Genomic DNA, 20764 nt, shown 5'->3' on the forward strand with positions numbered 1-20764 from the left:
TCAGGCGCGATAGGCGTGTGTGGGCGGGGTTTGCAAACGCGAAGTTTTAAATCTATTCATAGTAATATCAGTACATTCGTAACAATCGTACACCAGGCACACAAAGTATTTGTGGAGCAGAGGTGTTGCTGTTGTACTTGGATAAACGCAGCGTAATCGCTGACTTGCTTGCTGAGGGCTGTCTTAGCAACACGAGATAAAATTATTGTTAACAACTTAAGAATTTTACTGCATTAATGTCTACACTAATATTATAAAGAGAGAGAGAGAGTTTGATTTCGAGAATTATTTCACTGTTATGACGCTACATAACTTTCGCTTGATAAGCTTAGAATATGTGTTGTTTTTTTTTTTAAATTTTATAAATAAATTAAACACTTTCTACTCTTCAAGCTGTTGAATTTTTACTAACCGTAAAATACACAAAACCTAACTTGTCTTACGTTCATCTTGAGTAGATTCAATTATATGAACTAGTCTTTATAAAACATGCTGAAACTTCAGTTTTAATTAGCAGCGGAGAAAAGATTTTTGAATTATAAAACCACTTCCAACTTGTTTTCATCCCCCTTGTTGAAAAATAAGTGGCAGTTTTGTATGTTTGTTCTTAATCTCCAATAACTTACCAGTTGTCTGCTCTCGTCACTCCAACTGTATCGAGTGCCCACGCCCCAGACATTCGCAGGGCGGTGGATTTAGTTAAGATATTAAAAAATTAATCGAACATCTGCCACCAAATCTTAATCGTAATTAATCCCGCCCAATACCGCGGTGTCGAGCGAAGCAAATGAAAAGCAAGCATGAAACTACAGTAGTAAAGGCAAAGCACAGACGTATTAGTACTAGTGCTGCAATGACAATAAAAGTTAGACTTTATTCATGTAGCATATTTATGCGCATAGTTTATTAATACCCTACGCATTACTTAACTTTAACTGGCAATTAACTGGATGTTAATAACAACCTTAATAAACTACGGACATAACCTATCAAAAATATTACAATATTGAAAGGCAATTATGATTATTAAAAGAAAATTTAAAAGTTTTTTAACAGTCATAAGATTGGCGTTGCAACATCCTTAAGAAAAAGTAACGACGTGTCAAAGTTTCCTTTCACTACAGTCTGGCTGGGGCGACTCAAATGTGAGAGTTTCCAAGACCTAGCTTCACACAGTTTTATAACAGCGGAGTTGCTTCTGCAATATCATCAGTTCATATTTTACGAAGCATATTCTTAAAGTAAGGTCCTTTTGGACATTAAATTTTTTTTTGACAGTTTAGTTTTACTACATCTCTACTATACATTTTAACATAATCGTCATTCAGTTCCAAGCACTTTTCCTAATGCTAGACCAGTTTCTTTAACCATTCTGCATATAAGTTCGCTGCTTGTAAATTAAACTAATTGACAATCGTAATTTTGCAATGTTTGCTGTAATTGTTGACCTACGTTTCATGAGATCGACGAAAATGATGCCCTTTTCGTCCCAAAACACGGTATCCATCAGTTTTCAACTCGAGCACGGAGATAGCTTGAACGTTCGCCGGAGATGGTTTTACTAAGCGCCTGTATACTACTCACATTGCGTATTCGAAGTTATTCGAAGTTCGTGATTCCTACGGCCAAGGCGTCCGTTCCATTCCCAGGCGGCGAACTTCTCTCCAGAGGGGTTAAAGAAACTGGTGCAGCGTTACGAAAAAAGTGCTTGGAACTGAGTGGCGACTATGCGAAAATGTGTAGTAGATATATATTAAACTAAAACTGCCAATGAAAACGTTTTCTTGCGAGTTTAATTTTTTTTATAATGACCAAACTACCCTTACTTTAAAAATATCCCTCGTAATATTGTGTGCGTGCCATCAGTTGAATTGTTTCTGACATAGCACGACGTAGGTTTAAAACACTGCAGTTCTCTGCAACGTATATTTTCCATAAATTTATTGCGTGACTTTGACTAGAAAAACGTAAAATCAATGGCAATGTTTTATATTCCGTAACTGTTCACAGTAGATAAATACGACGGCTGAAATTCGGGTGTACGTAAACAGTACTTCTAGGAGCGTTAGCTGCACAAGTTTATAAGCAGTTTCTACCGTGGGTAGTAAATTGGCATTAAATAAAATGGGTGCGTGTACTTATGTACGCGCGTGAGAAGTTATACTTCTTTGGCATCATTAAAAATAGTTTTTAATTGGATGCAAATAATTAGTTACAATAAAATAATAAAGGGGCTGGAAAAAGATAGTCAACACAGTCAATAAATTTCAGTTGAAAAATTTCAGTTGAAAAATTTCAGTTGAAAAATTATATAAATAAAATTTAGAGAATAATAAATATGACATTATTTGTACTAAATATTATAAGATTTTTAATTTTAAATATGTGTAATTGATTATTTAATATTTTAAAAGAAAATAAATAAATTTAATAATTCAAAAATTTAATTTAAGTTTATTCATTTTTTAAATATTTATTATTTTCTTAATTTAATATTCACTTTTCATTTTTATTAAAACGTTTTCATTATATTTGTTCATTTATTTTTATAAATATTTATTATTTATTCAATTTAATAATAAATATTAAATTTTATTTTTTAATTTGATGTTCGATTTTAATTTTTATCACAATTTTTTTATTAAATGTTTTATTAAATTATCATTTTTTTAAATATTAAATAATAAATATTCAACAATAATTTCATAATATTTAGTATTAATTATATTAAATAATAATGTTTTAATTTATATCAATAAATAATACACTAGAAACATGTGGATAAATATTATAAATATGAAAACCGTGATCAGAGGCGGCGAGCGTGCCAACATGCGCGACTAATAGAGGTTCTATTTCTATTTTGTTGGTAGCTTTTTTTCTAGAATTAATGAGCGTTTTAGCGGGCAGCATCAACCTGTTAATTTTTTGTTACAGTGATGCGCGCGCATCTGAAATTTTCTTTTCTTAACGCGCCTAAAGAAGTATAACTTCAAAAAATCAGTTCGCAAACTGACAAAAGTTTCAAACTGACTAGCGGTAAAATACTTTTTGCCCGGCTGGGGGGGCGGGGGTGGGGGGAGGGGGGCGACTAAGTCATCAACACGACTCGTTACCATGTTCGGTGCTGAAGAGACGTGCGCAATCAACTCAGTGCCATGAGCCATAATTGCAAGCCCAGTTTGCAAACGGGCGTTGAAAGTTTGCAGTCCTTCTCCAAGCCACACGCCGCCCGGCCGCCAAACACGTCTTGATTCCGTTCAAGCGCACGTCGCGATCCCCATGTTCGACACGAACACACACCCGCGGGGCGGCGCTGCGCGTGTAGTCCCTGCCTCTCGTCGCGCACCCAGCGGCCGCCCCGTGAAACAGCCAATTGTTAAACGGTTAATATTTAAATAAAAAAAGAAGTTATAAAATTTGTTATATTGTAATATTGTAGAAATCACGACCTTATTACATGGGCTGCTCAATCTGTTACTTGCGTTATCGCCTTGTGTGCTGTGGAATTACTGCTGGTTTTCTTTGCGACCAAATTCAATAACTAACGCCAATTGTATGCAAAGGAAAAACGAGAATGCACTACTTCATTTAATTTGTTAATTGGGGGGGGGGGGGGAATAAGGACGCATGGTGATTGGCGCAATTCATCTTCGTATGCTGTTACACAGTGAACAACCTAAGCCGATACATTAAAAGAAATATATTTTTAAGGACTTGATTTAGACTATAAGAGATGACGTTATTCTAGTTTGAAGCCCGTCGTGTACGAGCTAAGCAACTGCCTACAGCGCCCCTCGTGGCCCAGAGCTGCTGGCTGCCAGTCATGCGCCTCTGCGTGCTGCTCGTAGTCGGCCTCTGAGCGCTGCTCGTAGTCGGCCTCTGCGCGCTGCTCGTAGTCCACGCACGCAAGCTTGTTAGTCGGCGCTCCTGATTTAACACGTTTTACACCTCGACGGAGTGAGCCTCCAGGTTCTTCTAAGTTATAAATGGGATCTCATTAGTGCGGCCTCACTTTTTGGAAATTATTTCTCTTGTCTCTGTCCCGCTCGTTGTTTGCTCGCCCTCCTCTATGCAAATTGGGCTATAAAGATCGGTGGGCGGCGATGGCAGCGCCATTACTCCGCCTCGATCGCGCTAATTGTGAATTTCGGCCTGTAATTCCACACTCGGGGAAAGCGATGAGAAATGATCGGTAAAATGCCGCGTGGCTCTCCTTTTTCAGCACGGGCAATTCAAATGATTATTTTTTTCACGATATTTTCGAACACCTGTTACAAAGCTGGTTATTTTTTTCGTCTAAAAATATGGTTAAAAATAATATATGAATGCTAACATTGCTTTAAGTACTGTTTTAGTATATTGAAAAAAAAATTCCTGCTTATTGAAATAAAGGACTGCCAATTGTTGTTCGTGGATAGAACAAATACGGAGTTAAAATCTTTGTGTGGTTTATTCACTCAAATCAGGCGTGTGTTCACACGTGGCATTTGTGTTCTTCACTTTTGCTTTCTCCCCCTCCCCTCAATCCATTCCATCACACATCGACGCGAGAAATGTAGTAGATAAATACTCTTTCTTGATTATGATCGCTTGTAACTACAAATGGAGTTGTCATAATATGAATGAGGGTATAAGTTTAGTCTATATAACTTCAGAATTTTTTAACATTAATAATTGTGTGTGACATCGCGTATTTGAATTCAATAAGTTTGGTCATTTTTCTATTTTTATCTCTGCGTTATCAGTTCACATTATAAATGTATAGTGCAGGTTGTAACGGCTATTGTCTTAAAAACTGTAACGGCTGCTGATTAAAATATTAATTAAATATTTACTATAGTTGGATATTAATTCTCATAAAACGTTATATGGGAAACATGCTAGAACAAAGCATTACAAATTAACTCTCTGCATCAATAGTAATAAAAAGAATCCAGATAAACTAAAAATATATAACATGCATATTTTATGTATGTGTGGCGATATATTTAGAAACTTCTGTTTCAAAGGAAAGGACAAACAAAAACATTGAAATTCTAAACAGGTAAACTAAATAGTTATAAAACTGTCGTTAAATTTTAAATATTTGTCAAGTATTGAAAACCTAGGGTGCACCCGAATTGCATGCTAATATTGTTACATTTTACTTTATATATAAAGTGGAATATTGTATATAGGTATATATAATCTCAGATTGATGTACTCGGACACCGTTGTACTGATCGTCATGAAAGTTGACACACAGAAATGTTTTTTTTTTTTTTTCATTTTTTTTTTTGTAACTCTCCACTAGATGACACTTTAGCGCATCAACTTCTATTTTGTTCAACCGATCGCCATAGGTAAATTCATTTTTATAACATAAAATCATAGGTCTTAGACAGAAAAAGTCCACTTTTTTTTCGCATGGTTAACTATATATTGCTTGCTCCAAGGTAGAACTCCAAAAAACTCTGTTCATGTATACACACAGAAAACTCGAAATATTGTTTATGCACTTGCGTTAGTGTATTCCTTAAATGCTATTGTGTAGCTGTTTTTATTAGTTTGAATTATTTTAAGTTGGTTCTATTATATAGCAAATGGAAGAGTCGAAAATATTGTTCATTCACGTGAATTATTAATGTGTATAGTTCATGATTTTATACCAATAAAATAATGGAATGTTTCAGTATCGGTTATCTTTCATTTTTTCCACTTTTTTTTATAAAATGCTTAATAGATAGATTACACAGACCTCTTTTTTTATATATGTAGAGTAACTAAATACGTCTGCCGGGTTCTGCCAGTGATAGAAATTTTTATGCACACTTGATCTAGATGTTCAAATTAAGAAGACAATTAATGTCTACATTTGTTTTCGAAAAAGTCGCTTCACTCTGTTTAGCCCAGGCAACGCCGGATACTGCAGCTAGTTATATATAAAACAGTAAAATTACGTTTTTAAATAAATACTTTTACAAGTAGAAGATAACAAGTTTCTTCGGGAACAAAAGAAAATGGTTAATAAAATTTTAAGAAGGGTGACGATGGTCATTTGTATGCTTTAGTTGACTAAAAATAGGTGACGAAAAATAAATAATTAATAGATCATAGTAAAAAGAACGGATTTAGCTGAAGATGAGAAGTTTCCATGACTGGTTCAAGTCCAAAACCTCGCGTACAGCCGTTGATTTAGAGCCTTGTTCCACGAAGGACGAAGATTCAACGAGACATCAATATAAATGATCCAAGACTTGGAAACTATTCAAAACTAAAAAAATTATTAAAAAGTCGAACCTCCTGCAACATAATGTTGCAGACACACAATGAAAGAAAAAAAAATACAAAGGTAATTCAAACTCTCCCTCGCCCTTTTCTTTTTTCTCTCTCTCCCTCCCTCTCTCTCCCTCCCTCTCTCTCCCTCGCTCTCTCTCGCTCTCTCTCGCTCTCTCTCTATTGACTTACCGAAGACTGAGGACGAAGAAAACTAACCCAGATATTAAGTTATTTTTGAAGCAATAAATAATCACAACTACGTTGAGATTACTCACAAAGGCATGAAAACTACAAAAGTAAAAATCACGAGGTACATCCATCACTGACCAGAGCCATATTTTAGAATTCGTTATACAACGGACAAAGCTTGTAATTAACAACGAAACAATTGAGCTTCGGAAGTTTACAGAACTGCCTCTAGGTTGCGTGGGCGGTACAAAAAAATGTTCCAGGGAAGAAGAGAGTGTCCAGAGGACAGATTTTTTTATAGGAACTAACGGGACCTAGAAGGTGGTAAAACTCTATATACAGTGTCCATAAAAAATGTCTTAGTTAAGAAAATTTTAATAGTATCAATTGTAAGCGTTGTAGAGTTAGCGTTTTGTTTTCTGCAATTTGCTAAGAGTAAATCTGTAGGGGAAGGCGGGGTAACTGGACGCAGTGGGTAATGGTACGCACGTCAGTATCTGGCTAAAGAAGAGAGACGGACGCGGGAGCGCCGGTGCTACCATGCTGCGAAAGGAGTAACTTCGTTCTAGTCGAGTGGCAATGGCGTGCGGCTGAAGTTGTGTCGGATATACGTGTTTTTTTTAAATCTGAGATTTTTCCAATAAAATCCTGCATTCATTGCATTCGAGGTAAGGGAAAAACCGTGTACTCTTGTAGAATTTTAGATGTTTATAAATAATTAGTGGTGTTTTTGCTATAATTTAACGTGGTAAGGGCTTGTTCTTTGTGATCGTTTCAACTGTGACTGTCAGTAAACTGACATGGCGTCGTTTGGGGTATTCGTACGCAGGGATGCGTACCAGTTCCCCATCTGCGTTTCATTCACCCGTGCGAAATTTGGTAACTTATTTGTTTAAATGTATCATATCGATGGTTTTGTACATTATGAAAAAAACAAACTAATATGTATACTAATTTACCCAGGTACAAAACCATCGACATCAAGGACTGCAGGGACCAGGAAGGCGCAGACACGAAAAAGACTTTCAGAAATTCTAACAGCCACTCCAAGAAAAAATACTGCTGGAAGAAGTGGAAACAAAGAGTAAAAATAAAAGGAAACACAAGCTGAACAAATATATATATATATATATTTTTTCAGCGATTCGTCCGTTTCTTCTAGCAAAAACAAAGGAAATACAAAAGATCTTTGTCAAGATGATGACATTGAAGATTTGGATAAGGTGGCTTCATTTTTCCAACAAAAATAGTACTAATGAGATCTGTATGTTTTGTGGAGAGTTTGTTAAAGACAGAGAACTGTGGTACTGTACCGCTGTGGCAGGTGTTCTGGCTGGGTCCATTCAGACTGTAGTGCTGCATAAAAACAAATTTTGTATGCGATTTTCGTCAAGTGAAAGTATAATTATTTCAATAACTTTAATGCTGAAATAGTCTACTTCTTTGTCAAATAAAAAAACTGATTAGTTATTGTGATGAAAATTTAATTTTTCCATACATTTGCAACTATGGTTTGTCAGTGTGTAGGTGTGTTGTTTTGTGTTAGCTCTCCCTATTTGTTCATTAACAATGCAAATAATGAGTAAGCTACGTTCTAAACTATATATAATTTAATTCAAGTACCTACAAAAATATTTTAAAAATACTTAACTGCAAGTTTGAATTAGAGGCTATGAAATATTTAAAAAAAAAAGTAGATAAATATCAAATTATGTATGTATTTAATTTGAAAAGAGAATAAATTTTTATGTCCCCAGTGTAGTACAAAAAGTGTATTTTGTTATTTAGGTACATTGTCATATTTAAAAAAATTATATTTCCATTCAGGGAATATTCGGGAAAATCTTTATGCACCAGAATTGGCATAGAGGATAATAGTAGGCAACATAATTTTAGTGCGTACGATTACCCACTCAAATGGGGTAATCGTACGCAATACATATATTTATAGTTTAAGTAAAAAACCACACTTCCCTTTTAAACAATTTACTAATACTAGGCTATATTTAAATTAACTTAATGTCGCTTTGCTACAAATTAATTACATTTCTTTTTAAACTTTATTAACAGAAATATAATGTGTCAAAGTTAAGTGCGTGCAGTTACCCCGCCTTCCCCTAATCTTAGTTTAACGTGCGTCTCGTTTAATGTTTGTGATCCCCCATGTGGCAAAAACATCCGTCGATGGTCACAGAACTATTTTTCGCTGGTCTCCACGTTCACCTAACATAATGTCATGCGATTTTTTCCTTTGGGTTTTATAAAATAGCGTGTATACGTTCCGCCGCTACCTAATGTTTCCCAATTCGAGACACACAATTGAAGAGGCTATTGCGTCCATTACTCCGGAATTGTTAACCAAAGTGGGGAAAGAATTGAACTTAAGGTTGGATGTATGCTGTATAACTAAATTTGCAAATATTCAACATTTGTGTCATATGTAAGAAAAACTGTTTGTTTACCTTCAATTTTATGTATAACTAGCTGCCCGACCCGGCTTCGCATGGCTATACTAATGGAAAAAAATTAAGCCACATCTCCCATGTAATGGTAAATAAAAAAAATTCCGTGAAAATTTATTACAATGCTGTATAATTTACCGGAGGAGAGAAAATGAATAGCACCGATGGTTTCCCGACTCGTGCACGCAACGTACAACTGATGTACCCGTACTTCGCTACGGCAGTCTACAGGCATATCACTCTTGCGCCGCTCATTATACATGCCCCTCCTTGTGGGTACGCCACTGCCGCGCGATGCCCGTTGCAGAAGGCATGAACAATGCAAAATCCTGTTCTCATGCAGACGAAGTACCCACTGTTGCCTGATTTTAACCACCCATGGTATCTAATTTTCGGAAAATGTCATCCTGCGTAACATAAGGAACATTACTGTGAAGTTTCAAGTCTGTAAAATGTATTCATTGGAAAAAAGGGCAATAAAGCAACAAATTAAACACAGAGAGGAAAAAAAACAATAGTTTAGGTTTGCGATTTAAAGTGCTAAAAAGTATTTAAATACTAATTGAACTCTTCTGAGGGTACTGATTGCTTCGATGTTAATATTACACGGGTGTTTTTTACTTGTATGGGAAAATTAAGAATCTAGTGCGTGGCAACAATGTTAATAGGCAATAGGAAATAAACTTCTAGCGCCTGCGGCATTGTCAACACACACTTCGTACGTGTACTGCATGTTGTATCTAACCCCCTCCAACGCATTTGATTCTAAATTGGACTTTTAGAAAGGATCCCTAATGTTATTGATAATATAATATAGCCTATAGCCTTCCTCGATAAATGTACTATCCAACACTGAAAGAATTTTTCAAATCGGACCAGTGGTTCCTAAGATTAGCGCGTTCAAAGAAACAAACAAACAAACTCTTCAGCTTTATAATATTAGTATAGATTTGTTATACCTAAATAGTTTAAATTAAACTGTTGTAACATACCATTATAACTGGAACATTCTTTTATTTATTAACTGTTCACTTTGGACTATAGGTTTGGACTGGCGAAGACGCTGTTCCCACACACGACAGTTTGGACTGGGGGTCTCGAGCCCACAGTCCGATTTGATGGGAAGCCGTCAGTTCCGACTGATCAGTCCACCGTCCTTGCTCACACACGGCAGTTCCTCCCTGCTGTTCAGTTCCCACTGATCGTGTGTGGGAGCCATAATGCTAAACACGTGCTACTTACAGTTGGATGCCTTGTGACCTATACCGTCACCCAGCACTCTTGCCGGCTCTTGAGAGCTGCCCCGCGACAGTCTGCGCTGTGACGTGAGCTGGCTCTTGACCGCAAGAGTATGTTTGTGTGTGGTCACAGTCGGGTGTTCGGAGGACTCGTGTGGCTTCCAGGCCAAACTGGCTGCCAAGGCACTTAATGAGCTCCGCTCACAATCACGTCCTGGATCACAGGACATGCGAGACACACAGGCCAAGTCCCACGAGTATCGTCAACTGCAAGCTCACGCGCCAGTAATCCAGGAACTGCCAGCGGTTTTGAGCGTCATTGGTTGAGTCAAAAATTTATGGTGTCGTAAAGATGCAAATTTCGTCATTAAAAATAAAGTGGATTTCGTCTTTATCGTCACCAAAAATTGAAAAACACGTAATAATAAGTACATATCAACCACAATTAAAGTCGATCAACTGCTTTAACAGTTTGTGGTGAGACACTTAAAATGTGTTCATACAACAATACTATATATACATGGATGAGAGACACTACTATTAAAAACGGGCAATAAACTTCTGTACTGTTCCTTAGTTCACGAGAAAGTTACAAAATATTAAAATTTAAAAAAGGTACACCTAATCATACTTTTTTTTTTAGTGCAATGTCTAGAGCCAATATTTTATGCTTTTATACATTGATTTTTGTGATATCGTGTGTATGTTTAAAGTAGCATGCACTAATTCATAAACTTAATCAAATATCAAATTAAGAAATGGTGCCATTGGGACTTACCTAAAAACCTACATAAAGTTTTAAGCAGGGGCAAAAAATATTTAATCGTGTAGTTATTTTATTTCTGGTGCCACACATTTTCAAATTTTAATTTCACTTTGTCACTGTCTTATTTCAATGCTAATTAACTATGAATCAAAACAATTATATGCAGTGTTAAAAGCTTAAGTCATTATACTTTCACATTTTCTTGTGATGTTTCTGTGTGGCCTTTTAGCCATTTATTTACTTTGAAAAGCCATCATACATATAAAATGAATAAATAATTTTTTATTTGCACATATTTTTTTAGATTTTTAAATTTTAGTCCTTCAAACTAAAGAATTATTAAAAACTTATATAATTTAATATAAAAAAGATGTGATTTTGTTTAATTTCGTTGCATTTTTATGTTTTGCATTGCATTTCTATGTTTTGCATTGCATTTCTGTGTTTGGCGGTGTAATGGATTGAATATCGGCGTTATTTCTGTTTTATCGCTGTTCACCGCGTAATCTTGCCAATAGCACTTCTTGCCTGGCGAAGGAATGCTTAAAGTTGTTAAGCTATATTAATTACACATTTACAGCTTTTCAGAGGGGACTGGATACAACCACTAAAAAACCTCTTTTTATGTTGAAAGATAAATAATTTCACGGCGTATGTTGAATCTCAAATAAACGAATCCCAGAGATGTAATTACCTCGGCAGACAGCAGCCGCAGCACCTGCAGTAGCGTCCAATTGCCTCTTGTCTGTCGTGCAGCCAGCGAATGTGAGCCGGTTCGCGATGCCGCCGCGTGCCCACGAAGAGTAACAGTTTTTTTTGGAGCGTGTAAAAATACAGCTTTGCTGTAACAATGGAACTCTTTTTGATTACGAGTCTATTTTGTTTTTTTTTTCTCCTCCGTCCCTTCTGTCGATCGCGGGTCTTGTCGGCGTGCCCGTGGAACACGACCGCCGTGGGTCACTCGGCCCGCTGGTTTTATATTTCTAATTGATTAATCCGGCGGCGGCCCGGGACTTTAGGGAGAAAAGAGTAGGTTCAATGCGAAGCCATAAACTAATTACGATTCGCGAGGTGCGCACGGCCTCGTGACGGTTGGCCGTTGTGAAACGCGCGGAAACAAAAAGGGGGGGGGGGGGGGGGGAAGGGGACCGGGCATTGTTGCCGGGCGCGATGGAACGTCGCGGGGGAAAGTGCGAGTGTGTGTGGCGCGGTATCGGCGCGCATTGTCCGTCGGCGATGGACACTCGCGGGCGCGGAGCGGGGTCGTTGGGCGCGGCAGTCAGCCTGCAGATAGCGGTGCGGCCGCCCTAATCTGGCGAGCCGTGGACAGAAGGCCATGCGCCCGTGCGCGCGGCGCTGAAAAGGCGCGGGGCCCGGGGCTTGCAAATGGCCGCACATTCGGGACGGAGCCGCCGGCAGATAGCCGCGCGGGGCCATGCATATGTAGCGGCGAGCACGGCGGGGAGGCAGGCTGGCCGTTGCAGGACGAGGCCGTGGTTTCCCTTACTTTTTCCCTTTCTGCTTTGTTTGTCCTGCTACCTCGGGACATCGAGTGGTTGAACAATGGAAGCCACCCGGCCATCTGCTATATTCAATGATGCCGCACAGTTAAATAAATATGGAGTTGCTTGGCTTCTCTGGGTTGTATCCGCGTCCAAGGCGAATATGTAACACCGTCGTTTCGGTCGAAGTTACTGTCGTCATCATTAGAATAGACTTAACGTACTGCTTCTCAATACTCTCGCCTGCGAGGGGGAGTGGTTTTTTGCCCAATTGTCTGCAGCTCCCATCTCAGGCGAGAGAATTAAAAGGCAGGAAAACTTGTAATGACCTCAGTAGGTAACTCTACCCTGGTGATGGCGAATGTGCAACGTGATATATTCGTCTTGGTTGCGGCTACAACCTAGAAGCTAGGCAACTTTAAGACGGCTGCGAAAGCCTGCGATCTTCTGTAAATATGTATTGTAAATTAGTTTAGGTGGTTTGAATAATATCTATAAACGTATAATACAAATGTAGTAGGCTGTTGGGGAAGATTTGGTTAACATTACACAAATATGCTAGTAATGAGAAATAATGTTTTCTAGAAGGAAACACAAACTACAAAATTAAAACCTGAACTTGGAGGGGAAAGATAATTATCAAGACATTCTAAGAAATTTGGTGCCAGCCAGAAGATCTTAAAGAGAATAATAAAATATTAGTTGTCTGATAATTTGGTGATCATAAGAAAAAAAATACTTAATGATATCTCCGAACTAACTGATAGCTTTAAGATTTTAAGTTGTATTATTTTTATAGATGTAATGGAAAAATTGTTGGGTGTTCTCAACAAGAACATCCGTTGTAGTCTGAACAAAAAAGGAATGACTAGTAACTAGGTAATTGGTTTTGTAGATTTCAGTTTTGCTTTAATTACATTCACATCATTGGATCACCACTATTGTGTCACTACACTCGACTGGGAGCAGCAGTGAATTACTTAAAAATCCACACGCAGTAATTTTCTTCCACTCCCTCCGTTGCTATACCCGGAAACTAAAGATCTCGACTTATTCCACACACAGTTTATGAAGGCGTGAATAAATAGGAAATAACTTTAAATAGTTACCAAAATAATATAAACCATCTAAAATTTAACAAAGCTTTTCACAAACTTGGTGTTGAAATCAATTTACTAAACCTTCATAACAATTACATTTATAAATTCTGTAAATACAGTATCCTAAATTTACTAATGCTTAAATTTTTTCTTCCAAACCAGACGCCCATGAAACAACTTTCAAAACTAATAAGTAAAAAAAAATATATTAAATACAAAGTTATTGGTTTGTACATTTCAAATACTTTGCCTTATTACGCAAAATTTGAAGCATAACTAGGCAACCTTACAAAGTTTATATTTGATTACTCTGATTAAATCCTTATTTAATCAAAGAATTGTAAAATTAAACAGTCAAATTTCATTATGTTGTGGGGGAGCTCATTACACAGTTGTTGAAATATTTTATGCACATTAAGAACAGCTGATTCACGTAAAATATTCTATAGATAAAAATTTACTTATAAAAAAAAAAACAAGCCTTGCACTGAGCGAATTTGAACGACGAATCTGGTGTTAATGGTTTCACGTTTTGCAAACTAATCCCCCTTTGCGCTATGTTCAAATTAGCACGATAATTTTGCGGACGATTTCTTTCATACTCTGACGTGCAGTACATCAATAGTTTCGAAATTATGTGTCTTACGAAGTGCTTTTGCAAATATTCTGACTTTTCAAAGGTGTTGCAAAAATGGTTTGTCACTTCTTTTTTTTTTTAACTACCAGGCAACTAAATAGGTTAGGTTCACGGAGTGTAGCAACACCCGCACACACCGCAGATCTGCGCGCCATCAGACGCACAGCCGTGGCTCCTGCGCCTTCCCCCCCAGCTGACGCACGCCGAACGAAACGTCACTTGCACGTCCACGTCCGGCAGTCTCTCCCCGCCCCTCCACGGCGAACAGCTGACTCCATGACGTCATTCGCACTAGCATCAGTCAAACAAACATCGACCGTGAATATAATATTACACCAGCAACAAGCATGGCTTTGTGATGGCTCTCGAGCCTTTTATATTGCCCACTGTATACAAATTGAACATGTTTCAGTCGATGTACTGTAATACCCGGATTAACTTGAGCGATTATTTGTTGTTCAAGAAATATTTTATTTTATTTCAAAAACATCAGATTGTGCTCTAGGATCCATATTATTGATTGACTATAGAAAATTTATTCATTTCACTTTTAACTTGAAATTTGTGACACGGTGTACAGAGTCCATCTTCAATATGCAAATCCAACTACTATCTGCGGTGACATAAATTGCGAAATTTTGAATCCAACATTTTCTGGCCAGTTTACAAATTAACGGCAAACTCAAAATAGTGAGCATCATCTCGATAAGAATACAATTCAGCATTTAGAGTTCATTTCGTCAAAGAACGGTTACGTTCGCGTTCTTTACGTCCAGTTAACGTACGTCCAGTTAACGTACGTCTTCGTGACATATCGCTGTAACAATAACAATTATAAAATTTTTAAAATATTTAATAGTATTAATGCACGTACACTTGCGGTCATTTTCGCGATTAATATACATTTAATGGGTGGCAGGGAATGCCAAAATTAGAAATTTTCTGTCAAGGAATACGTATATGTCAGGAAACGAACACTTGTAAAGTTACAAACCCAAACAGTTACGCGCAAATTTGAATTCGACAGGCTTAAGGGACTACGTCACTGGCTGAGAGAACGCGCGATCGCAGCTCAATGGCGATCAAACATTCCGTGGGAAGACGACGAGACGCGCGCAAGCGTTCAGAAGGTAGCCACATTCATTTCGGTGCACATCAGTCTCCGTGGTATGAAAAACCCAGTTTCATGCAGTCACTGGTCAAGTTGTGTATTTATGTTCGCTACACACCTGTTGTGAAAGCGCCCTTGGTAAATGCTAGAATTCAAATTATAAATCTGCCGTGCTGTAGCCGTTTGCCAAACGTGTATTCGCAACACTTCTACTCACTAACTCTCAACACTGCGCTGTACTCCAGGCTGCTGGTTGCTGGTGCGTATGACCTGTCGCCGGGAAACCTAAGATGCACATAAAGTTCTGCCATTCCCGATTACACCCGAACAATTCACCTTCGGCCAACCTGGGGTTTATTTATATATATTTATATTTCTCTGTTTATTTTAATGTAGCTATACTAACCTAACTAACCGTCCATAGTGTTTTAAAGTTTTTTAATGTAGTTAACCTAACCGACCACTCTTAATATTTGAATTCATTTTTCCTGTGCAAAATAAAACAAATCCCGAAGTTGGCCGAAGGTGAATTATTCGGGCGTGTTCGGGCAGTAACCAAACTATCTTAGGTCTTCTCTTGTCGCCTGCCTCCCGCGTTTGACCGCCACAGCGCTGCGATCGCTCGTCCTCTCTCAGCAAGTGGAGAAGTCCTCTCGAGCCCGCCAAATTCAAATTTGCGCGTTACTGTTTGCGCTTGTAACACTTTGGAGGGTTTCTTTTATGGACATATGTTCGTTTGTAAATATCGCTAATTCTGGTTTTTTTTTGCCACCCATTAAATTTATGCACGCAATTCGCGAACACATTGAAGATATTATGTAAATTAAGAAAAAACTAAAATAAACACACTTTTATCAGTTACACAGTAAAAAGTTGAAGAGTACCACTATCCACCTCCTGGCTTCATCGTCAGATCAACTCGATGGTACCAAATTATTGTATTGTCATACGGATTACTTATAAATACTTAGAAAGATTAAAATCTTTATATTTAGAAGTATGTTAAATCGACTCCCAAGATTTGTTTACATATTTTGTTAGTTACAAGTGAAGCTAATAAAAACTTGTTAATATAAAAGCATGCGTGTATAAATATATTGTAAGGCCGGTGTCACACTATGCGGTTGAACCGGAGTGGTTGCGAGTTTCACCTGGTGATTTCTTCTAAAGCAATTAGCTACCTGTTCGATTTTGATAAACTAACTTTGTTACCTGAATTGTGCGCTCTAAGAAAAGTGGTCGAAATAATACTCAGCCAAAAAACGCTTCGGCACCACATAATAAAGCTTGATAGTGTTCCCTAGAATATAAAATTGAAAAACAATAACAACAGTTTATATTAAATCGTAGATGTGGACCAGTTCACCATATTAATAAATTTATGAAGAAATGGTTTGAAACAATACTATACAACAATAATATAACTAATTTGAATGGCGAATAAAAATCTTAAACATGTTTTTTTTAATAACAAATGTAAATCATCTAATTACTAGGTACGTGAAATTTTAGACTTAGAGGGAGAAAATAAATGTCCTTTTGGTACACACTTTTTTCATTTGTTTATTTACAATTCAATTAGTTTTACAACAGAAACAAAATAAAAATGTTTAAATTTGCCCATTTCTTTGTCCGTATATTCATTTTATATTTTATTAAAATCTGTCTTGTATATTGGTTTTGTATATTTATCAAAACAGGTTAAATGGTTGAGAGCCTTGATAAATGTTTCAGATTATTCTTAAAAAATTCAAATAAGAAAATTTGTTACACTTTGTATGTTATTTATATTATATATATATATATATACATATATATATATATACATATATAAATGACTGCGTGTAATGTATATCCGAATTAAAATGCCAGTGTTTTTTTATTTAACTCTTTTTCAAAATTGAATTATAAAATTTGTTAAATTCCTATGTATATTATTTAAATATCATGCTGATAACAAATCCTAATACATCTGGTAGTGTGTATGTAATTAATATTTCTGAAGAGATTGCATATTATAAAATTTGGTCTTAAGTGAATTGCGCGTGTTTGTTAGTGTTTACTAAGTTTTTCTATTGAGTAAAGTCATTAAAGTTATCAATAGTGTTTTTTTTTCAAATTTGGTTAACCATAAAGTTTATAATGTAATGTGTTATTAAAATTAGCATATTACATTTAGAAAATATTTTCTCGTATTTTATAATTTGTACAGACAAAATCAAATATAGGAGCTAAACTTAAGAGATAACGAATTTTAATTTAAATCTGTTAAGCGGGAGTGAATTTAATAGGGACATACGCACCTACATATGAGGAGCTCCGGAACATGACGGTGTTAGTCAAAAATACAACAGATTTGAGATTGCTATACCGATTAATAGTTTTGAACGTTTAGATGTGAAATATGTATCTGCAATCGGCTCAAAGCTCCAAAATGTATGACTAACACAATGTTGAGGAGCCCCTTATGTATTCATACACGCACGCACCCACCTACAAAGAGAGAGAGTTAGGAAAATGATATATTCAGCCTTGATTCCTTCGGAAAATTAGCAAAAGATTAAAGAAGTGTGTATAAGAATAATCAGAAGGTAAAATATTTCAGTAGTTTAAAACGCGGCCAATGAAACTTTGGAAGTTGGTTTTTTTTTAATATTTACTAATAATTCTTTTTAAGTAAATAAATTAAAACTACAGAATCGTATAAGTAAGTCCGAAAATATGTTCGTAAATTTTTAAAATGTATTGATGAAATGAAATGAATGGGCTGTAAGTGGGAACTGGAGATTCATTGGTACAATTAAATATAAGTGTACTGGACAAACTGTAACAGAAATAGATTACAAAACTTTGCACGGCTTAAAATATTTCGGAATAATATTAAACAGTTAACAATAATATACCTCATGGTTAATCCTGCTGGTCGAATTCTTCATGATGTCTCTCGAACTTTCACTTTCCGCAGCTGCACTTGTCTACTTAACATTTTTTTGTGGCAGTTGTGATAGTTAATGCATATTTCACGATTTCGTGAGATCATAGTGGGAATGATTGTGTATAGTTGCCAAGAAAAGATTTGGATCATACTTGACATAACTCGTCAATCGCTTTCACAATAAATTTGGTAGTGACATGTTCGGGAATACAATGGTTACATCTGCTAATTATATCAGAATGGTTGTGTGTGTCTTAATTGACTAATTATTTTGCACGTCACATGGAACTTCCTTTTTAGGTAAAGTTTGTGTCCAAACAGTGAAATGGACATCACTTATCACACATCTGCATGTTTAAAGATGAAACCCAATTGGACATGTCCGCATTAAACATACATCATAAATATACTACCACTTATGGTACACTTATTGAGTGTTACAAACTTTGCCAAACTATTTAAAATGGAAACGTTGGTCTCCGATGTGGGACTTTTTTTTGTATCTACTTTTAGCATTGATATGCCTGGCCTGTGTGAAATGAAGGCGTTGCTATTTGGTTCCTGTCTCAGGTGAAGCTCGACAAGCAGACCGGAAAGGCGTCCAAAGTCATCCACATACGCAACATCCCAAACGAGGTGACTGAGGCGGAGATCATCCATCTGGGCATCCCGTTCGGCCGCGTCACCAATGTGCTCGTGCTCAAAGGGAAGAACCAGGTGAGTCGCTGTCCACTCTCTCCCTCTCACCACCATCTCCACATGCATGCATTTCAAGGTGGAAGAACCTACTTTCGCGTTTATCTGTCTGACTTCTGACCTGTCCTAGCGAGAGTCCACCATATCCAATATGTGTATGCGTGGTACGCACGAAGGGAAAGGTATGGGTTTTTTTTACGTCACATGGTTTTGGAACATAGGTTAAGGTGACGGGACCTTTAATATTGCTGTAGGTTACGAACCTTATGGCTGCCAACTTGTTGCTCAAGTATTTGAGTCATACTAAGTTTTTCAAATCGAACGCACTCCGTCGCGTTAGCAACCACCACGAAGCTTAAATCCGTGCAAGCCATGAGTCTTCATTCGTACGAACCAGTGTGGATATCGGTTCTATTTGAATACAGCCTTCGGTACAATGTTAACAATCAGTATGTTTCAAAAATACTTTTTGTCAGTAATGTAGAAAATTCGTTCAGTGCTAATGCTTCAGATTTGTTGGCTATTCTTTCTCTTGAATAAGAGCCTTCAGTCTAAAGCATGTGTGATTAACAAGTTTCCCATTGACTTCGGACGCAGTGTTGTTCCACTCCCGTAGAAGCAAATATTTTAATTGGGTTCTGATGTAAACCTCGCGTTTTCTCATTCTTATACCCAATTCCTCTCATATGGGCTCAGGTCAGTTGGCTGTGTGGAGTGGAATGTGGGTATTCAGATAGTGGGGTGTGTGGTAAATGTAGCCGATCCACAAAGAAACTACATACTACTGTATATCTGCCGTGTGCTCGGGGTAATTGTGTGTTGGAAAAAAGAAGTAATTTACTGGGCCTAGTTTTTCTGCACTTAAGATTTTGTTTCGGAATTTCTTTGAAAATATTTTCAACCGCAATCCCATCAATGAAGATAAGACCCTCTATTCTAGGTGCTGTGATGTACTGAGTTTTGGAGGAAGTATTTTACGACGAAATTAAATTTAACATCTTTAGAGTGATGGGTATTAATCACAACGGCAATAATAGTTCGTCTGTAAGTCTTAGAAATCTGAACCCCATCGGGCATTTTGGAAGGAAATTGGGTAGAAAAATGTGAAAGCGCAATGTTTCCGGCAAAATCCAATTGGAACTGATTCTGCACGATGAAATAGCTTTGGGCTAGAAGTCATCGGAAAGCTGGTAAAGCCCGTGCCCAATATACAGAAAGTTGTTATTTAAAGAAGAAGGGGAAAAAGCTAACAAAACACGCAAGAGTCAGTAGTACTATGGACATATTTGCTTCATTACATTGCTGTGTATATAAATGTCATTAACTATTTAAGTAAAAAAATCGTGGGCCCTTAGCATAGGCTGAAATTTTGTCGTTTCTTCAATTACTTCAATCAGAACTACATATATTTATTTTGGATTTTGTGCATTTAAAAGATTTTCATCTACGGATATGTAGCCATTGCTATCACTTCTTACGCTTCTGTATGTATCTGTACGAACATGCATTTATTGTATTTGCAATGCGTTTATTTTAATTTGATTGCCACAATCGTGTTTAGTGTACTTCTCGTACTCCATCCCTAAATCCTATAGTCTAGCCTGTCTATTAACATGAAATGTCCAAGGGTAGTTTCGTATGAACATTAATTTCTCTGATCTCTTTTTCGTTACAATCTTTTCCGGGAAATATTTTATAATCCGAAAATTAGACAGCGAATTTTTCTTCGCATGTTCTGCCTTTTGTTTTAATAATTTTGCCGACTAATCTAACTACACGAGGATAACACTGATGATCTTCTATGTCTTATCCATGATAATAAAAAAAACACCATACTTAAAACCTGATAGTCAGTGTAAATTTTTTG

General features: G+C 36.8%; 1 protein-coding gene across 9 annotated transcripts in view; it reads left to right on the forward strand.

Annotated features, from left to right (window-relative positions):
* LOC134527909 (polypyrimidine tract-binding protein 1) overlaps positions 1-20764 on the forward strand; it is a 797394-nt gene that overhangs the window by 604874 nt on the left and 171756 nt on the right. For all 9 annotated transcript variants that reach the window (XM_063360936.1, XM_063360934.1, XM_063360940.1 and 6 more), the window contains one exon: positions 18772-18918. In XM_063360936.1, the coding sequence (XP_063217006.1) occupies positions 18772-18918 (147 nt within the window). The remainder of the gene's footprint in view (positions 1-18771; positions 18919-20764) is intronic.

Source organism: Bacillus rossius, chromosome 1, assembly GCF_032445375.1.
Source record: "Bacillus rossius redtenbacheri isolate Brsri chromosome 1, Brsri_v3, whole genome shotgun sequence".
NCBI classification, from domain to species: domain Eukaryota; kingdom Metazoa; phylum Arthropoda; class Insecta; order Phasmatodea; family Bacillidae; genus Bacillus; species Bacillus rossius.